The 15,480-nt window shown below is 36.2% G+C and overlaps 1 protein-coding gene across 1 annotated transcript in view; it reads right to left on the bottom strand.

Annotated features, from left to right (window-relative positions):
* Window positions 1–15,480, bottom strand: part of Erc1 (ELKS/RAB6-interacting/CAST family member 1) — a 561,464-nt gene that overhangs the window by 273,240 nt on the left and 272,744 nt on the right. Inside the window, exon 12 of the mRNA XM_004638944.3 lies at window positions 10,493–10,504. Coding sequence (XP_004639001.1) covers window positions 10,493–10,504 — 12 coding nt within the window. The remainder of the gene's footprint in view (window positions 1–10,492; window positions 10,505–15,480) is intronic.

The raw sequence follows: 15,480 nt of genomic DNA on the forward strand, positions 1-15,480 counted from the left end.
AAGGAAGGAAGGAAGGAAGGAAGCAAGTAAGCAAGCAAGCAGGCAGGCAGGCAGACAGACAAAAGCCTATAAACCTTGGTAGAGAAGATTTTCACCTCAATCTGATAAAAGCCTTCTCTGACAAACCAACAGCCAACATACTAAATGGCTCAAAATTGAAAACTTTCACTATACAATTAGGAACAAGAGAAGGAGGCCAATTATCACTACTCTTGTTGAATACACTTCTGGAAATAGAACAGTTAGACAAGAGAAAGAAAAGGAATATGGACAGGAAAGGAAAAATTAATTATTTGTGGGTGACAAATAATCTGCAACATAGAAGACCCTTAAAACTCTACAAAAAGATAAAGATTTAATAATCAAATTAGGCAATGTAGTAGGATATATATAGCCAACATTCAAAAATCAATAGGATTCCTGTACAAAATAACAAACACACAGAAAAAGACATTAGGAAAACCAAACATTTCACAGTAGCATCAAGAGAAAATAAATATTTACCAATCTAACAAAGGATGTAAAAGAGCTTTACACTGAAAACTACAGTACTCTGAAAAAAAGAGAAACTGCAGTACTCTGAAAAAGGAGACTAAAGAAGATACCAGGAAATGGAAAAAAATATCCTTGCTCTTGGATAGGCTCAAACAATATAGTAAAAATGGACGTATCTACAAAACTATTATACAGATTTAATGTAATCTCAATCAAAATACTCATAGCATACCTCATAGAATTAGAGGAAACAATCCTAAAATTAGGAACCAGAAGAGATCTAGAATGGCAAAAGCAATGCTGAGCAACAAGGGCAATATAGGAGGGCTTCATAATCCCTGATCTGAAGTTATACTACAAAGCTACAGCAATAAAAATAGCAGTAGCAGGCCAGCCAAATAGCTCAGGCACAGGGGCAGACGGTTTGATCCGTAAGCCTGCCTGCCAGCCCCACCCCCGGGGCATGCTGAGACAGCAATTGAGACTGGGCGCGGTAGCCTAGAATCCAAGCCTTGCAGGCCATAACAGGCGGATCACTATGAATCTGATCTAGTACTGAGATTCTGAACACCCTGTAGACCCTTCCCTAAAATACATACATACATACATACATACATACATACATACATACATAAAATAGCAGTAGCATTGGCAAAAACAAAACAAAAAACAAAAAAACCTGAGATCAGTAGAACAGAATAAAAGATGCGAAATAGGGCGTGGGATATAGTTAAGTGGCACAAGCACCTGCCTGGTAAGCGCAAGGTTCTGAGTTCAATTTCCAGTACCAAAAAAAGAAAAGCAAGAAAAAGATATAGAAACAACTTGAAACACACTTAGGTACATTATCTTTAATGTAAAGGAGCCAAACACATTCATGGAAGAAAGATGGTCTTTTCAATAAATGTAGCAGAGAAAACTGGCTTTCTATGTGCCAAAAAATTAAACCTAGACCCATATCTCTCATCATGCACTAAACAAAAATTAAGAATCTTCAATGATCTAAATATTAAAACAAATAATTTGCTGGAAGATAAAGCTCTTGACAGTATAGGTAAAGACTTTATGACCAAAACCCGAATTACATAGGAAATATTACCAAAAAAAATCAACAAACAGAATTACACCAATCAAAAAGCTTTTGCATAGCAAAGGAAACAACAATAAGAGTGAGAGAAAATGCACAGAATGGGGGGAAATTGCAAGCTATTCTTCAGACAACTAATAAAAAAAAGACTCCCAAATTTAAAATGTAAGCCAAAAATGGGCACTAGAAATGAACAGATGCTTCTCAGATGAAGAAGCACAAAAGAGCACATAAATACATGAAAAAGTTTAATTTGCTCTTCTGAGAAAATGCAAATTAAGACAACACTGAGATTCCATCTCACTCCAGAAAGAATGATTTATTGTCACGATTTGTGTCTGAATGTTCCCCCAAATCCACATGCAGTCATGAGTGGAAGGCTTTCCAGATGTGGCTGAATCTGGAGTTTGGGACTGATTCATGGTTCAGTGCTGGAATTAAGGGCGTGAGTGCTATACCTCCCTGGGTGTGATACCTGGACAGAAAGAGGCTTTTCTCATGGACTAAAACTTTATAAACTGTGAACTAAATAAACCCTCCCCCTTTTTAAGAAATGTAACAAGACCCCTAAAACTCTACAAAAGACAGAGATTTAATAATCAAATTAGGCAAAGTAGCAGGACACTTATCATCAACAAATTAATACCAAATGCTGGTGAAGGCATGGGAAAACGAATCTTCTTCCTTGTTGTTAGGAGTGTAAATTGGTACAATCACTATGGAAATCAGTATGGAGATTCCTCAAGAAACTAGAGCTAGAGGTTTCATTTGACCCAACTGTACCACTTATAAAATCTCCTTGAAAGAATTGAAAGTATATTACAGTGATATAGGCATACCCATGTTTATAGCAGCACAATTTATAACAGCTGTATCTTGAAACAGCCCATCTGTCCATCAACTTATGAATGGATAAAATAAATGTAGTATTTATATACAATACAATACTACTCTGCGATAAAGAAGGATAAACTATAGATTTTTTTTAGGTAAATGGATGCATCTAGAGGCCATAATTTTAAGTGAAATGAATCACATTGTTTTTCTTGTGTGAGAAACATGAAGGGTAATGAGGAGCATGACGAAGGCTAGATACTGCGATGTAGAAAGATCCTGTTCAAATTTGAAGTTAAACAAGGGAGTGAAAGAAAGGAGATAAGGAAGGGGAAAAAAGTTTAAAATAATATGGAAGGAAAAACATAAAACAGCTTTTATAAACTGGGGAGGGGTATGGGTAATAAAAGAAGTATATGGACCAGCATAGTTCAGCAGACCAAACGCCTCCTTAGGCAAGGGCAGGGACACAGTTCGATCCTGGAACCACAGGCCATGCTGGCCCTGCCCTCGGGCACAATACACCAGCCAATGAGTCTGGGCATGGTGATGTACATCTTTAATCCCAGGGTTGGGGAGGCTGAAAACTGGAAGATCTCTATGAGTCTGAGCTGTGTAGTGAGACCCTGTACCAAATACTAAATAAGTAAGTATAAAAGAAGTAATTATGTGCAGGTGAAAGTTCCCCAGGCTGTGTCTCCTTCCTCCCGGAGTGCCTGTGCGATGTTTAACCTAACCCAGGCCGCTGTAGACATCCTTGACAGTGATGGTAGTTCCAATAGCAGCCACCAGAGCCTCAAGAGCACAGCCAAGTGGGCAGCCTCCCTGGAGAATTTGCTGGAAGATTCGGAAAGTGTGAAGAGATTTAGGGAATTTATTTTAAAAAAGGAATTCAATAATGAAAATGTTCTGTTTTGGCTAGTTTGTTAAGACTTTAAGAAAATGCAGGGTAAGAAGCAGATGCAGGAAAAGGCCAAGGAGAGCTACATGAACTTTCTGTCAATAAGGCCTCGGCCCAAGTCAATGTGGAAGGGCAGTGGAGGCTCAACGAGAAGATCCTCGAAGAGCCACATCCTCTGATGTTCCAGAAACTTGTCGGCCAGATCTTCAACCTCTGAAGTATGACAGCTACAGCCACTTCTTAAAGTCTCACTTGTTTTTAAAACACAAGCGAACTGAAGAGGAGGACAAAGATCAGCCTGATGCTCAAACTTCAGCTAAAAGAGCTTCCAGAATTTATAACACAATCCCCAAAATGCCAGGACTGCCACTTTCACAGAGCAGAGAGAATTATTCTCAGAACTGTGCAGGACTGGCATTGCTTTGTACATTTGTACATTTTTATCTTTGCAAAGATAAAAATGTATAAACGTCCCTAGTGGGACATGTGTATTTTATTAATTACTTGGCCTGTAAGTTTTACATGATGACTAATCTTACATTTAAAAAAAAAAAAAAGCTTTGAAATTTCAGTTCATGAAACACAGATTCCTTCAACACTGGACACGGGGGGCATTTGACAGCTTGATTAAGTTTTATGTGAGGCCACAAGGTGAAACATACCAAAAAAAAAAAAAAAAAAAAGTTCCCCATGATGGACGTGATCAATATACATGACATACATGTACTAATAAAAAATAAAGATAAAAACCAAAACAAAAATGAATTAGGAACCATTAAAAAATAAGGCCTAACAAAACTGAAGCAGGTAAAAATACAAACTGGGAAGAGAATGGAAGAGAAGAGAACCTAGCAGAGGGGAAATGACTGGAACAGGTGGCCTCTGGGAGTACAGAAAACACTCCAAAACACAGTTATTTCCTTCCAGACCCCAGAAACCAGTGAAACTGTGCCCAGATCAGATAGAAAACCAACAAGTAGGAGCAGTGCTGAGAGCTGGAAGTTAAAGGGGTGGGTGGAGGGACCTCAGAATGCAACAGGGTGGGGATACTACCTCCTGTATGACCTTAGGGACCACTGTAGTCGGCAGAGACAGACAGGCTCAGTGTAATAGGAGAGATGCATGCAGACAAGGAGGAGGGCAGTGCTGAGCAAATAACAAATCTATCAGCTACCAGACAGAGGAGTCCAAGAGACCTATCAGCATTCAGAAAACACTAGGCTCCCAAGCATGCTCCTGACAGAAAACAGAATGGCCAAGCTGAATTAAAATACTCATCTTAATCCTTTCTATTCCTCCCCCAAGCCTACCAAAGGTAACTGTCCTTTTCCTTTTTTTTTTTTTTAACTTCCTTATAATTAGGCTTTTGTATACATGTGTGTATGGATAAAACTACACATATAATTTTTTCTGCTGTTCTTTGTATAATGTTATTATTTAGCCAGATAGGCCCATATCAAAGGCTGCTCCTTAGTGTGATGTAACTTACTTAACTGTCACTTCAACAGCTGAACATAATCTTCCTATCTGTTTATTTTCCTCCCATTTACAATCTTATCCTTTATCTGCATTTGCTATTTTCTCCTATATACCTTATTCTCTCAGCTCTTTCCCCTTATATCATTTCTCCTCCTTCCTGTTCTATCTTTTCTCTTTTACAGTTTTAGATTAACCAAAGTACTGTAGTATCTTATGATTTCACATTAGACTCTCCCAAACTAAGGGTGGTTTTCATAAATTTGGGTTAGGATTAGGGTTTAGAGCTAAGGGTTAGGATTAACTACAAATACTATGTCCTGAATGTCAATGTATCTAAATTCATAAAACAAAAACTATATACCACATAGGGATAGGCAACAAAACACTCACAGTGGAGGACTTGAACATATCACTCTAAAAAATAGGTTAAACAAAAAACCAAAGTTAACACAGAACAAATACATTTAACATAGATATATGAAATACTTCATGTAACGATAGAATGCCCATTTTCAGCTGTTCATATACTTTCTCTAAAGACCACCATATTTTAGGAAATAAAGCCTGCCCCCAGAAATGAAAAATAAGCTAAGATAATGTCTTCCATCCTATCAGATCACAATGATGTGAAATTAGAAACAAATAGAAGTCAAAAATTTTTCCAATGGTGCTCGCTTTGGCAGCACATATACAAAAATTTTTCCAATGTACGGAGACTGAATGCCCATCTGAATGATTAACACATCACAGAAAAAAATCAGCAAAGATTAAACGACAAATTAGATCATGTCATGTAGGATACAATGAAAGCTATTCTAAATTAAAAGTTCATAATTGAGTGTCTATATTACAAACACAGATGGTTGCAAATAAATAAATAAATAATACATCTCAGTGTCCTTAGAAAAACAGGAACAATACAAGCCTAACACTATCAGAAGAAAAGAAATTATAAAGACCAGAACAAAAGTCAATGAAATTGAGATGAAAAGATAATGACTCATATTTCTCCAAAAGATATAGAGGCTGAAAAACTCTTACCCAAACTGACCAAAACAGAGGGAAAAAAACCACATCAATGTAATCAGAAATGAAAAAGTTAAAATTACAACACAAACTAGCAAAACCCCACTGAATAAACAAAGTATTGTCCCAACTTAAATTCTATTAAATTGCAAAATCTGGAAGTGGACAAATTCTGAGATACACATGATTCTTCAAAATGGAACCAATCAGGTAAAAACACTGAACAGACCAGTAACAGGCAAAGAAATAGAGGCAGAAATAAAGTTACCAAGAAACAGAAGTCCAGGACCAGTTGGTTCACTACTGGATTTTACTATGCCTTCAAACAAACTAATTTCAATACATGCTGGCTCAGATGATTACCACAGTCTATGGTAAACAGAGGGGCCTCTGGTGAAAAAAAAAGAAGCTCAGGGCAAAGTAAAGTATGGCTCGCAAACTCATAACCTGTTAAGCACAAAAAGCAGTGAATGAAGGACAAGCTGGAATGAAAATAGCCCTTGGGCAAAAATCACATCTGCCACACTTAGCAGAAAGGTCAGGGCAGGACACTGAATTCACATGCAAAAAAGTGAGTGTGCGAACAAAATAAAACTTAGGATAGATTCACAGTCGATCCAGCATATCTGATGGATTCCAATTCAGCAGATCATGAAAAGAAACTACACATTCAAACACATGGAGAAAAAATTATGGACTCATGGGTCTTTTTTTCTTGGTTATTTGGGGATTTTTCATTTCAGGGTTTTGTTTTGATATTTTTAGACAGGGTCTTGCTTTTTAGCTCAGGCTGGTCTTCAGCTCACTCTGTAGCACAAGCTGGCCTCAACCTCCCTAATTACTGGTATTACAGGTGTACACCATCATGCCTAACTCATGATTCTTTATTCTGTTCTTTTGCTCCCCTCCCTTTATTTTCCATTCATTTATCTAATTATATCAATTATCTCTTACTTTTTATTGTATTCTTTTTTTCTTTTTCTTTTTCTTTTTTTTTTTTTTTTTTGCGACACTGCGGATTGAACTCAGGATCCTGTGCTTGCCAGGAAAGCACTTATTCCATCGAGCTATTTCCCCAGCCCTCTTTATTGTATTCTTAATCTCACGTTTCTTTATTTTTCAAAAATCACTTTTGTCATTTTCTCTCTCCCTCCATTTTTATCATTTTCAATATAGTAAGCTGTATTAATTTTTATATATTCAATTGACTATACTATTATTGTTGCATTCTGTTGTTCAAGGTGGTAATACATTATTGGCTTTAGCAGATATATATTGTATTTCAGTATTTGGTTTGTCTTTCTACATTATTATAGGTCTACTTTGCATTTTATTTTTATTTTTATTTTTTTATTCAGTACAGGGTCTCACTATGCAGCTCTGACTTGTAGTGACCCTCCTGTCTCAGCCTCCCCAGCACTGGGATTATAGGTGTGCACCACTATGCCTGGTTTTGGTGGCTAGCACTGCATAAAGTACTGAGGATTGAAGTCAGGTCCTTGTTAGGCAGGTGCTTAGACCACCAAGCTATCTCCCCAGCCCTACTTTCTATTGTTGGGGGTGGTACAGTGACAGGAATTGGTTCTTAGGATATGTCAACATCTATGTTAACATTTTTTAAATGTTATTATTGCTGATGATTGCTTCGCTATTGCCAGTGGAGGCATAGTTTTAGCCATTAATTGGTATTTACAGTATGCTAATATCTACTTTCTCTTCAACTTTACTGCAGTACATTTCTGGAAACTCTGTGCTCAGCTAATTACACAGTATATACCTCTCACTAAATTAACAAAGGTAGGTAGTGGGATATTCAGAAAGAGGCAAAGGCTTTGCCCAATGTGCATCTTCAGTAAAGCAGACATTAACTAGAAGAGCTTTCTATATTGGCAACAAAGTCTTTTCAATTTTATTGGCCCTCAAACCTCAGCACGCAGAGCAGAGGGGAGCAGAGAGAAGCAGAGGGGAGCAGAGGGGAACAGGAGCAAGAACAGAACAGAACAGAACAGAACAGAACAGAACAGAACAGAACAGAACAGAACAGAACAGAACAAAAAACCAAAACAAAAACATGAGAAAACAAGGGAATAAATTGCATCTGAAAGCTACCATCTCCCTCAAGGACATTATTAGGGAAGAAATAAATAACTGAATTATACAATATGAAAAAGAACAAATCAATAAGCTGCTTCATTAACTCAAAGATAATGTAGGTACACAGACAAAGGATACAGCTCAGCAGCACCATGCCTCTTGGAAAGCATGAGGTCCTGAGTTTGAGTCCTGATACCAAAAATAAATAGATTGATATGATGGAAAAATTAATGATCAGTTTAACAAAGGAGTAGAGTCAATAAAAGGTACCAGAAGATGAAGAATTCCACTGAAACTATGGGCAACAGAAGTGATAATGTGAGGACAGAGTATGTCTACAGCTCTTAAGACTCCACCTTACCAAAGTCGAACACAAAAAAACAGCAAATGCTGGTTGGGGTTGGGGAGAACCTTTCTGAAATGCTGGGGGAAAGATAATAAAAACACAATAGAGGGGCTGGGAAGATAGCTTGGCGGTCTAAATGCCAGCGTGGCAAGTCCAAGAAGCCGGGTTCAATCCCCAGTACTGCACACTGTGCCAGCCTTGTGCCATGCCAGCCACCAAAACTGGGCATGCTGGCACATGCCTGTAATCCCAGAACTGGGCAGGCTGAGACAGGAGGATCACTACCAGAAGGAGCTGTGTAGTGAGACCCTGTACCAAATAAATAAATAAATAAGATTAAAATAAAAATACAACAGCAATTATCATAAAGATTCCTAAGAACACTAAAAATAAATATTGTTTTACCTAACTATACCCTTCTTCGGTATATTCCTGAAAGTCGTCATACTACACTAATACACATTTACTCATTTTTCTAGTATCACAACATGCAATAGCTAAGCTCTGAAAAGAGCCCTATTGTGCATAAATCAGCAAATGAACACAGAAAATGTATATACAACACTCTAATTCATGTCACAGAAAAAATGGGTATATCTTAAGACCATATAATTAAGTGAAATAAATCAGACACAAAATGTTAAGTATCTCTTATATGAGAAAACCAAAATATAAAGAGTAAAATATGGGAAAAATTATACTAGGACACAGGGAGGAAGAATTTTTGAGATGAGAGGGGGGGCCCAGTAGAAGGGGTAAGAGTGGGATGGTCAGGAAAGGGGATTGAAAATAATTAAAATATGGTTTACATACACCAATTTCCCAAAACAAGTGTAAATATTATATATGCCAAACATAAAGCAATGAAAACAGCAGAGCAATACCATGTGTATGCAAGTAAACCATATTAACTTATAGATTAGTTGCTGGATGCCAATTAAAATTTCTTCAACTTTCTCCTGAACTATACTCTCAAATTATGGGTCAGCATGGTGTAGGGCCAGCACGACATAAGGTACCAGAGATGGAACCCAGGTCCTTGCACTTGCCAGGCAGCTGCTTAGACCACCGAGCTATCACCCCAGCCCCTTAACTTGCCTCTTTAACCTGTACTATCAATAGCTGAGATTGTCTAAAGGTCATACATAGAAAATACTGTGGGTGAGTGCAAAAGAACTAGGGTTGGGCCAAGCAGGCAGTACTTCTCATTCCCAATAAACTGAAGGATTCCCCTCTCCCCTCTCCCCCTCCCCTTCCCTTCCTTCCTTTTCTCTTTTGGTACCCGGGATTTAACTCAGGTCCTTATGCTTGCCAACAAGGTGCATATAAGACTGAGCTATATCCCTGGTTCCCTAAGTGTTCTAAATACTAGCAATAAAGCTATTCTCCATAGGCAAGTTTACAAGCATCAATTCAGAAATTAAACTAATGAAAAATAGAAAATGAGACAATGCTTAAAAGAAGATGCAACCCCAGACATTCAGTTCACTGAAGGTAAACCCAGAGAACAATGAGGTAGGACAATCTGAAAGCCACCCACCTGGCCTCTCTTTATTTATTATCATTTTTTTCCTGTATTTTAGGGGAGGGGCTACAAGGTGCTCAGGGTCTCACTACTAGATCGGACTCACAGTGATCCTCCTGTTTACAAACTCCATTTATTTTATAAACTGGGCTGTTAGCTGAAAATGGGCATATAGACAACAGTAGTGGCTGTTATTCTTGTTATTACTACATCATAAAACCAAACCAAAGCGTAAAGGGTACGTATGTATGAAGATTGGAGGAATAACTCAAGACTGTATATAAATTAACAGGTTATGGCCAACAACACTCTTGCTGTATTTAACACCAAAAACACACCTCTGATGAAATTAATATAAAACAAATTTTTGTCTTCCTCATTGCACTGGTGGGTCTTAACATGTCCAGTTCTCTTAAGAAATCCAGATCAGTAAGATTCTTCTATTATTCAAAGCAAAAAAATTTACATCCAGTTTTTGTTTTTCATTTCACAGTGCTCGTTGTATTGCACAGCACTGTCTTCAAATTCGTTGTCTGCATCCAGTTTTGGATACGCCGAATTCTCCTGACATCCCATGCAATCTACATTTTTAGATATTCTCTCTTGTAATAAGTTCTCTGATTTTTAGTTCTCTGTCAGAGTTGAAGATAATGTTAGTAAACAATGCTCAATTATGGATCTTTGTTTTTGTACAAGCATACTGACCTTGAAGTGAGACTGAAGAGAACAGCAAATCCAAGAAGAAAACGTGCAAGAGAAAGTTAGAAACAATTAATATTGAAAATTATTATTAATCATGCACATAGACAAAATATAAAGCACAGAAATAAAGAAATAGACAGGGTCACAAGACTTCACACAGGCACCAAACTGAGTAATTTCAGATTTTAAACAGTCAACAAGTGAATTTTATTATTAGATTACACCATCATACTTTAAAGTTTCTAAAAGAAAAATTTTTCTCTAAACTTTATCATTTCTTAGAACAGTGATAAAAAACTTCTTAAAAATTTAGAAAGTCAAACATTTCCCTGTCATTTAAGTAATCAGAATTAAATGATTACATGAACATAATCAAGTTAGCTTTTGGTCCCTCCACCATCATGTAACTTACTAGTGTTTTATCTACTCCATTCCACTAAGAGGATCAAAGTTATACAAATGAAAAAGCAGAAAAACACTGGCAGCTTTTAGTTATTCTGTAGAATATAAAACTCTACTTTACATGGAAGGATTTGAAATGATTTTCTTAAATTTTCAAAAAAACATTTTTTCTTAATCACAATCAATATTTCTGACTTGAAATCTACAAAATCTTTGAATGGTGCAATCTAAAGACAATAATGAACACGTATGGATCTGTAAGCATCAATGCATTCCCAAAGTTGTACAGCAGTAGAAATTGCAACAAGATCATGCTTAATATTCCTACACAGCATAAAGCCCCTATGATTCATTATTGTCTTCTATATAATAACAGGCAGTCTTCTCCTTTTAAAAATTAATCAATTTCACTGAAATTATTATCTTTCAATAGTTAAAATTTTTAATGGTCAGTGCCATCCAGATTGTCTTAATGATCTAACTTTTTAAGAATTGAAAATAGCCAGGCATGGTGGTACATGTCTGTAATCCCAACACATGGGAGGCTGAGGCAGGAGGAAAGGCAAGAGGATTGCCAGGAGTTTGAGGTCAGCATGGAATACCTAATGAGCTCATGATTACCTTAGACTACACAGTGAAACCTTGTCTTAAAAAACTGAAAGAGAATTGAAACTAAAAGATTTCTTGAATGCAAACACCATTTTAATTTGCACCTTAACACTTTTTAAAACTTAGCAAAGTGGTGTACAAATATAATTCGGCATATACTCATAAGCAAAGTTTTAAAAGTCAGGAGAATTCTACAAAGGAGTATAATATTATTCCAATTGTTTAAAATGAAATGAGAAACAGAAAAGTGACATGCTCACAGCCATGCAGAGGGTCAGTGGCAAGCTCAGGTTAAGGATGCACGTCTACTAACATCTCACCTGGGGAAATTCTTTCTATCTGTTCTATGATACACTTTCAAGAATCTATAAAACTTAATGGAACTTTAGCATGTACAAGACTGTCAAAAGCTGGCAATGTTCAAAGGCCAAAAAAAAGGCCAATCTCTAAATGACTGTTCTGTATGTTTCATTTTTGTGGTTATGACACAGAAAATGAGAATAATTTCAGGACAATAATAATATTAAGTGAAATTTCCTACAGATGCAAGGTTTTATATATGATATGGGTAAGTCCACAGGTTTTCTTTCCAAGAGTAAGCAACCTTAATCATATTTTACCAATTTTATTACTCATGAATCACATTTATCAAGCTATATATCGTAGGGAATAAATTTAAGAGGAAAGTATTTACACAGGAATAACTATTATTATTATTATTATTTATTATTATTATTATTGTATTTGGTTCAGAGTCTTACTAAGCAGCTCACACTTGTAGTGATCCTCCTGTTTCAGTCTCCCCAGCACTGGAATCACAGGTATGTGCCACCATGCCCAGACTCAGTAGCAGGCATGTCATGTGGTAGCGGGGATCAAACCTGGGTCCTTGAACTTGCCAAGCAGGCGCTTAGTCCACTGAGCTCTCTTGCTGGTTCACAACTATAATTTCTAATGTTCACACATCTAATTAAAAAATTAAGGAAGACACTAAAAATTTTCCAGTAAAGGAATAGTAATAAATTATGAGGTGCTATGCCCACAAGGAACTTTGGGAAAATGACATAAAGAAAAGACTATATGAAGAATGTATTCCCCTGTTAAATGAAATCAGTGAAACTGATCAAGGAAGAAACAAAAAATGAAAAAGAAAAAAGCAGCTTCTCCACACAGCAAGCGGAAGCAAGCAGATCAGATAAAGAACCAGTCATCTTCAACTGTAATAACTCAGCATCTTTCACTTTTTGGGTTTCTTATTTTTTAAAATGCATCCTCCTTCAAGCAAAATACACACTACATAAAGCTGCACAATTACCAGCTGCAGCCCCGATCATTACTCTTCTACATCAACTGCATTAAGAGCACGTTCTCTGATGTTGTACTTCATAGATCAAACAAGCACAACCACGAATTTAAAAGTAAGGGAACTATTTTCTAAGCAATCATTTTCCTCATAAATTATACAGAAATTTATACCATAGCTACATGCAGCTTGATTTTATAAGAAGATTTTTGAAGACTTGAAATACAATATCAATTCAGAATATCTTTAAGGAAAAATATTCACAAAGTATAAATATCTAGGCTTATATTTTCAGGTTGTATTACACTATAGATACCTAAGTATGTAATTCAGTATAAAATAATCTGAAATATAAAGCTTATTTTCCCCATGAGAACCTCTAAATATAATTTTTCTGGATCAACCTAAAAAAAAGTCAGGATGGAAGTAAACATTTAATTATCATAGGAAGTATACTCGTTTGGTTACATATGTACTTAAAATGGATACTCCATCAGGTACAGTGGTGTACAACTGTAATCCCGCTGCACAGGAGACTGAGGCAAAATGTGTGAGGCCACCTTAGGCAAGTCAGAAACATCTTGTCTCAAAATAAAATACAAGGCTGGTGAGATGGCTCAGTGGTCTAAAGTACCTACTTAGAACAAGCTAAACTAAGCTAAGCAAAAAACAGGGACTGCGGTTCAATCCCCCAGCACCACATGCCAGCCAGCCCCGCCCCTGGTGGGCTGAGCTGGCCACACACACACAAAATAAATAAATAATAGAATAAAAAATAAAATACAGAGTTGTAGAATAGAGCTCAGTGATAGAACAGCTACCTATTATGCCTGAGGCTCTAAGTTTAATCTCCAGTACTATCAAAAACAAAATACATAAATAAAATGGAATGTATCATTTAAAATGTTGACTTAGAAATACTATCTTACTCCTATTTTTAATACAACAAATTTATTTATTCTCTTAATATATATCAATTCACTAAAGATGAAGGTAAACCTTTTTTTTTTTTTTCAGAACTGGGGATTGAACTCAGACCCTTGCACTTGCCAGGCACGTGCTTATTCTACTGAGCCATCTCCCCCGCCCCGGTAAACCTTTTTTTTAAAAAGCAGTAGCAAAGTTTTTTCAAAAAAGCAAAATGAAGAGTAAGAGAGAAAATGGCTCTGTACGACTTGGGTCGAGTATAGATAAAAAGAGGGTAAGAGCAAAATTACATGCCACAGCTAATTTACATGCTGCCATTGTTGTAAATACCAGTAAGAAAGAAAATTATGCTAATCAAATTTTACCATGTCATTAGATGTAAATACATCCCAATTTCAAAAATATGAAAACAATACTAGAATTAGTATATCATTGTGACAAAAAAGGGGAAATAGTTATCATTACTTTGGTTTAACCTGTAGGTTTAAAAGTAATCTTAATGAATTATATTAAATAAAAACATCTTATGTATGTTTTATGCATGTAAATGTACTTATTACACATTTTTCAACACTTGTGGAAAAAACATCCACTGATATATATGAAATATATTTATGTATATGAAATATATTTTTATTTAAGTTTATCTTCCCCATGAGGACCTCTAAACATAAATTTTTATATATAGCTTTGGTTTGGTTTCGTTCTGAGGAGCAAACTCAGGATCTTGCGCTTTGCCAAGCAGGTGCTTATGCCACTGAGCTACTTCCGTGGCTTATTACAAATTTAAGGAAGAAAAACTGCGTGCAAACATACTGTATACATGTATGTATAATATTGATATATTAACATTATTATAAGATGAAAAAATATAAAACTATTTGATTTTTAACATTTTATTACTCTAGTTTGCAACACATGAAGTTTATGTTCATCTTAGAGAGTAGGTACATGGACATCATAACACATCTTGATTCTTTTCCTCTTCGTCCCACTCTCCTCTTTTTGTCCCCTCACTCTTTAGAATGCTTCCCATTTACAAAATGTCTATCTCCCAGTGTTCTTCAATCCATCCTTTATTCTGGACTTTATTTGCATGCTGCATTATGAAAATGAGACCACAAGGCATTTACACCTGTTTCTTATTTATTTCACTTAAAATTATATTTTCCAGGTGTACAAATTTTCCTACTAATGTCAAAAATGTATTCTTCATTATGACTGAGGATTCCATTGTATATAAATTCCACATTTTCTTTATCCATTGATCTGTTTAGGGATGTACAGATAGCTTCCGCGATACAGTTATTATAAATTGCACTACTACAAACAATGGTGTTCATGTTATCATTGTTTTACAATGTCTTTAGCTCTTTTGAGAAAATATCTAGAAGGCACATTGCTGGACCAAATGGAACATCTACTTCTAGTTCTCTGAGAAACTTTCATATTGACTTCCATAATTACTGAACTAGTTTACATCCCCATCAATAATGTAGAAGGGGGCGCCTGCCCCTTAGCTCAGTTCTTTAAGTGGCTGCTTCAACAAAGCAGTCAGGCTCAGGTTGCTGTGCTTCGATCCCTACAACTCAAGGCAGCCAAACCTGCCCTGAAGGCATTTGGAGCAAATAATAATAATAATAATAAACACATCGCATATTCTTTTCCTAGTGGTTATTTGCTATACAAGATGCAGACATAATATCCTATTTACAAGATTTCTTGATGACTGCCATTCTTTCCACTTCAT

This window comes from Octodon degus, unplaced genomic scaffold (assembly GCF_000260255.1).
Source record: "Octodon degus isolate 3935 unplaced genomic scaffold, OctDeg1.0 scaffold00104, whole genome shotgun sequence".
NCBI lineage: Eukaryota > Metazoa > Chordata > Mammalia > Rodentia > Octodontidae > Octodon > Octodon degus.